General features: G+C 46.3%; 1 protein-coding gene across 1 annotated transcript in view; it reads right to left on the bottom strand.

Annotated features, from left to right (window-relative positions):
* LOC122760308 (kunitz-type protease inhibitor 1-like) overlaps nt 1-1,176 on the bottom strand; it is a 1,705-nt gene extending 529 nt beyond the window's left edge. Inside the window, exons 1-2 of the mRNA XM_044015394.1 lie at nt 397-1,176; nt 1-39 (exon numbers count right to left, since the gene is read on the bottom strand). The exon at nt 1-39 is cut by the window's left edge and continues 113 nt beyond it. Coding sequence (XP_043871329.1) covers nt 1-39; nt 397-850 — 493 coding nt within the window. The 5' untranslated portion in view covers nt 851-1,176. The remainder of the gene's footprint in view (nt 40-396) is intronic.
* Between the last annotated feature and the right edge of the window lie 4,985 nt (nt 1,177-6,161).

Here is a 6,161-nt window from a genome sequence, read left to right as displayed (position 1 = left end):
GGACGATGACATCACGTCCTGCGTTGGCGATGGGTTCCCCTGGAGAAACAGTGATGTCACACACTTTCTATCCAATCACAGCGAGGCGTGACTGAGTGGACACCAGAAGGAGGACTGAGTGGACACCAGAAGGAGGACTGAGGGGACACAAGAAGGACTGAGGGGACACAAGAAGGACTGAGTTGACATCAGAGGGACTGAGTGGACACCAGAAAGACTGAGTGGACACCAGGACTGAGTGTCCACAAGAAGGACTGAGTGGACACCAGAAAGAGTGTCCACAAGAAGGACTGAGTGGACACCGGAAGAACTGAGTGGACACCAGAAGGACTGAGTGGACACAAGATGATCATTGATGTCGTTGATGTTGTTGATTATTGGATGATCGGGACTCACCTGTCCCCGTCGGTCCCGCCAGGTGTTTCCGGAACACGGACTCTCTGATGTAGCTGTGGTATCCGGCCTGATTTACGAACCTGCACACGAAACGGTTTCTGTGGACGCAGCTGAAGAGGGCGCAGGTGCGGTTCTCCGCCGCTGACGCTGCCGCTACCGCTGCGGCGGCACGCGGCTGCAGGAGCGCGAGGTCGCAGCTCGGATTCCCGCAGCAGGCGCGCTGACAATCGTCCGGGGACTGCACATGCGCAGTGGCCAGCAGAGCCGCTCCCTCCATAGCCGCGTCCTCCGCGTCCAGTACGAAGTCGTTTTGAGTGGAGCGGAAAGTGTCGCCGCACACCGCGTCCTCTGCCGCTCCGTCCCGCCGCAGCAGCGGCAACAGGACGAGGACGAGGAAGAGGAAGCGACGCGGCAGCGGCAGGTAGTTAGAGGAGGAAGAGGAAGATGGCGTCATTTTCACCTGCACTCAGTGTGAGTGAGTGAAGAAGAGTGAGAGCGTGAAGCCGCTGCTGCGTCTCTTCACCTGCTCACACACACAGGAAGAGCAACACGACACCGCCCACCGCCAGTGACGTCACTCGGGTGTGTCTCACTGCTCGCACACACCGAAAGACCAACCCGCCAGTGACGATGTGTTTGTGTTCGTCAGCTGTTAATCTGGGGGGTATTCCATCAACAGACTTAGGTGTAAGCTTGAAGCTTGACTAAGCTCCACTTCCCGATCTAGCTCCAAGTCGTTCCATCAAGTGAAATCAACCGGCTCCACCTGACGCTTAGTCAAGCCTCACCTGTTAAGCCTCAACTTGTGCACGCCCACAGGGAAAATAAAAAGCCCATTCTAGTCGAGCACGGAAACTGTGAAAAATGCCGAAAAGCAAGGGAAAAAATGGGATGGGATAGCTTTGATTTATTTCCTGCATGGCCAATTGTATAGAATTGATATCCTTTTCATTTAAGCCTGTCATTTTTACATGCTGTATTTGTGCTACTTCTGTATTTTGTCCCACATGCTATATGTTGAATTGTTGTATTTTCATTTTATTTTATGTAAAGCACTTTGAATCACCTTGTGCTAAAATGTACTATATAAAGTTGCCTCGCCTACATGTTTGATAATAATAGGCTACATTTAATCAAAGTGTTTGACATGACTCATCACATTTATCATACAATTGATGGTAGATTATTACATGAAGAAATGCTGTTAGAGCCATACCTACTTGAAGGCCACAGTAGGTGGCGCTCTGCACTGTGCAGGAAGGTGTTAAATAGAGCAACAGGTAATTACTCGGCAGGTCCGTTTTGATTAATAAATGTTGGTGATTGCATACGACGGTCGTGTGTGTAATTCATTCATTGGACCCGGAAGACATCCAATGAAGATGTCCTCGTAGTAGTTGACTACTGGTACTCGTAGTCAACTACTACGAGTACCAGTACAGCAGCCCCCTCAAGTGGCTTAGGTTCGTTTTGTTGTTTTATTTTAAGAACAAGTCACTATAAATGCAATGTTGGTTATCATTCTATAGGAAATAATCATATGACAGATCTATTGATTATTTATCTAGAATCATTTTAGCAAATCAAGCAATTCAATGTCAATGGAGACGATATTATTTTATCATTCCATGACAGTTGTGTGTCTCTGTTTCTGTCTATTGGACATCCTTTGATCATAGATGGTGCTAAGCTTCACTTTTAGCCTGCTACAGACCAGGTTTGCCCGGCAGCATAAGTTACCATGGTTACATGGCTGGCATTCACATTAGCCACCTTGGTGGAACAGGGTTGAGGCTCAGATTGATGGAACGGAAACCTGAGCCACAGTTATGGCTTAGCCATGGCTGAGGCTGAGCCAGAGTCATAGTTTCCATGGTTACTGAGTTGGGGCTAATCTCAGCCGAACTAATGGAACCGAACTCTCACTCATATTAGCCAGACTTGGCCATTTAAGCTTGGCTTTGCCTTTAGCCTGCTTGATGGAATACCCCCCAGAACAGTCGATCAGTCAATCAGTCAGCATCGAGTAGTGTGTGAGTATGTATATATATACATGTACATGTATATATATACATATACATATACATATACATACAGTATATATATATACATATACATATACATATGATGGACGTGCAACTTTACTATAAATCTAAAATAAATCAAACATTAATAATATCCAAAGTTTCAAACTGTTGTTAAAAACAAAATAACACGTCAACAACAAATCTATGGATCTAATGACAGCAAGTAGGTCCAGCTGCAGACCCGCAGACCACTCAACGACACACCCCCTCACACTCTACGACACACACCCCCACACTCAACACACACCCCTCACACTCTACACACACACCCCACACTCAACCACACACCCCTCACACTCAACCACACACCCTCACACTCAACCACACACACCCTCACACTCTACACACACACCCCCACTCAATGACACACCCCTCACACTCTATGACACACACCCCACTCAATGACACACCCTCACACTCAACGCACACCCTCACACTCTACGACACACCCCCACTCAATGACACACCCCCTCACACTCAACAACACACCCCTCACAATCAGTGAGTGTCAGTGCTTATATCTTAGGACAGGGAAAGTCTTACAGGCAAATGCAGTCCAGTTCATTACTACTTGATTCTGGATTAAAAAGGTTCCCATGTTAAAAATGCAAAATACAATTTTATTTGACATTTTCTCTTATAGAGCAACACTAAGTTCAGTAATGGATCAGACCCTGAGCTGAGGAGATGCCATTGTGCCAAACAAAGGGGAGCTTGTGTCTCATCTGCAGGGACAGCGACGGTCAAGTGTAGAGTACGGTGGTAAGTCCGTTTCATTTCAATGCTGAAAGGCCTTCATTTCCCCATGAGCCTCACATGTTATGAAATATGATGTTATTTCTGTTTGTCCTGACCGTGGATAACTGTGACCATCAGACCCTCATCCCTTTGAACATCAGACACTCGGACACTAACTAAACTTAACTAATGCTGGAGCCATGTTATCTATGTGTACACTACTTCATGTGTGTAGAATCTTTAGTCCATGTGTGTTTTATTTTCACTCTTGTTGAGAATTTAGATTTTGAGAAAAAGTTTCAGGATTCCTGCATTTTTATAGATGCCCCTGATAATAGTGATTTGAACCTCTTCATTAAGAAGAAATGGAACAATTGGCCTCTCACACAGGGTATAAAGCCCACATAGACCGGAAGCTCCAATTAACACTGCGTTTGTGTGTGTATCTGCGTCATGACCTCGTTTATGAAACCCTAAAGTTTCAGAACAAACACTTTTCAGCCACTGCTGAGAAAATAGTGTTGTATTGTTTTCCTGGGCTCTGCAAAGCGGATCGGCACTTCCTTAATTTGATGTCGTCATCAGAAATCCTCACCACTCCTCTCACCACCGTAGCGCCTCCTGGTGCGGGCACTAGTCCGGGCACATCCGGTTGCGTACATTCAACCGCAGAAGAAGAAGAACTACTCTCGTTGTAGCTGCTGAGATGCAGAGCATCCACCGTGCCAGAGGGGGAGCTGTGTATCTGAGAGCTGGCCTATCTATTACGTCACTTCCAGGTACCTGGCCAATCACAGGACAGTGGGAAAGCTCTCGTTGGCTGGCCAATCACAACACAGTCCACATTCTGGGGGTGTGGTTTTGGTCTGAGATATTTTGATCGCCTCGTTTGCAGCAATTGGGAGGTTTTTAACCATGAAAACAAGTTAATATATGTAAGTAGACCTCCATAACTAACATATATGTGTGACCGTTTTGTGTGTTTCTTGAGACTTCTGAATCACTTTTCCTGTCCGTCTTTTAGGATACAGTGTATACAAATGCCTCCTTGACTGTGTGCAAAGCCATTATCACTGTGGCTTTGTGAAAAATGTTTTGTCCGTCAATTTAAACTCTGCTGCAAGACAGCAACCACAAATATTACTGCAACTGTGACATCCACGGTGACTGTGGCGTCCACGGTGACTGTGGCGTCCATGGTGACTGTGGCGTCCACAGCAGACCATCAGAAAGAAACATGTATGTTTACTATTGTACTGTGTCATTGTGAATTCAACATGGATCTCTTTTGGAAGTTGTTGACATTTGCATTTGAGACATTATGTAAGAATTGTGATTGTGATGATGGTCTACAGTAGGGTGACCATACGTCCGTATTTCCCGGGACATGTCCGTATTTCACGTCCTGTCCCGGGTGTCCCGGGTTATTTTTAGAAAGTGAGGAAATGTCCTGGTTTTTAAAATTACCTTCTTTGGACCATTACATTTACATGCACTAGGGCACTGCCCACGGCGCTGCGTGCGACGTAGCCTAATCCCCGCCCCTATGCTGTCAGCCCTATTAATCAGAACGTAGACAACGTGACTGTCAGTCATACGCAAGCAACATGCCGAAGCGCAAGTGCTCGTTTACCGACGAATTGCTAAAGAGTTTCCCGGCTTTCAGATCGGGTCGAGACAAATGGGAAGCCTAGTGCACAGTGTGCAAAGCAGGCACATATGTCTCGGTGTCCAATGGAGGTGCAAGAGATCTGAAAATCCACCTGGACACAGAGAAGCACAAAACAGCTGTCCGAGGCGAGGGTAGTGCTAGCTCGATCACACATCTCAGACCAGGGAACGAGGATGCAGTGAATGCAGCGGAGGCTGCATGGTCATTTCACACAGTGAAACACCACAACAGTTACAGATCCATGGACTGCACTAGTGCATTGCTCAAAAAGACCCTCCCCGATTCAGACACTGCTCAAAAGTTAAGTTGTGCCCGAACTAAGACCGAGGCTATTGTTGATAGTGTACTGGCACCGCATTCTGTAGAAGTGGCGCACGAAGCACTAAAAGACATCCCTTATTGTGGTGTAAGTACTGATGGGAGCAATCATGGTGCGGTGAAAATCTTCCCCATCATTATTCAGTATTTTGATTGGAAGGCGGGTGGTGTTCAGAGTAAACTGCAAGATACACCCAACGAGACTGCAACGACCATCGGCAATTACTTAATTCAAACATTGATGAAAAACAATTTGGCCTCCAAATGCGTCGCATTTACCAGCGACAATTGCAACACCAATTTTGGTGGAACTCGGCGTGACGAAGGGGGAAATAATGTGTTTGCACATTTGAAGAGGCTGCTACAAAACAAAACATTGATTGGCGTGGGATGCCCAGCACATATCCTTAACAACTGTGTCCATCACGGGGCAGATAGGCTTAATGTGGACATTGAAAATATCATTTTCAAAATCTACCAGTACTTCCACATATACACTGTGCGCACAGAGTCCCTCAAAGAGTACTGCGATTTTCTATTCCCAGGAATAGAGAGGATGCTGCAGATGTTCCCTGCTTTAAAAGCATTCTTTTTATCCCAAGAAAAGCCACCTGTGATGATCAAGGGTTTTTTTGAAAACCCTTTTAGTGAGGTGTATTTGTGGCACATGCACTCCCTCATGTCCATCTTCCACTGCCACATTCAGGAGATGGAAAGGGAGGACAACTCCATCATGGAAATCAAGAAAATATTGCGCAGCATCCACAACATTGTTATTGAACGGAAGACCAATAATTTCATGTCCCTGAAAGTCAAGGGACTGCTTGCCGCACACCGCAGAGAAGGACTTGGAGAGGGATGTGAAAAGTTCCTGGCGGATGTGCTAGGCATGTATAGCTCATGCTTGGAGTACCTGGAGAAATGGATGGCGCCCATGGAAGAATTCACAC

This window comes from Solea senegalensis, unplaced genomic scaffold, assembly GCF_019176455.1.
Source record: "Solea senegalensis isolate Sse05_10M unplaced genomic scaffold, IFAPA_SoseM_1 scf7180000013380, whole genome shotgun sequence".
NCBI lineage: Eukaryota > Metazoa > Chordata > Actinopteri > Pleuronectiformes > Soleidae > Solea > Solea senegalensis.
Note: the sequence above shows the minus strand (reverse complement) of the source record. Positions and strands in the feature narration are given on the sequence as shown.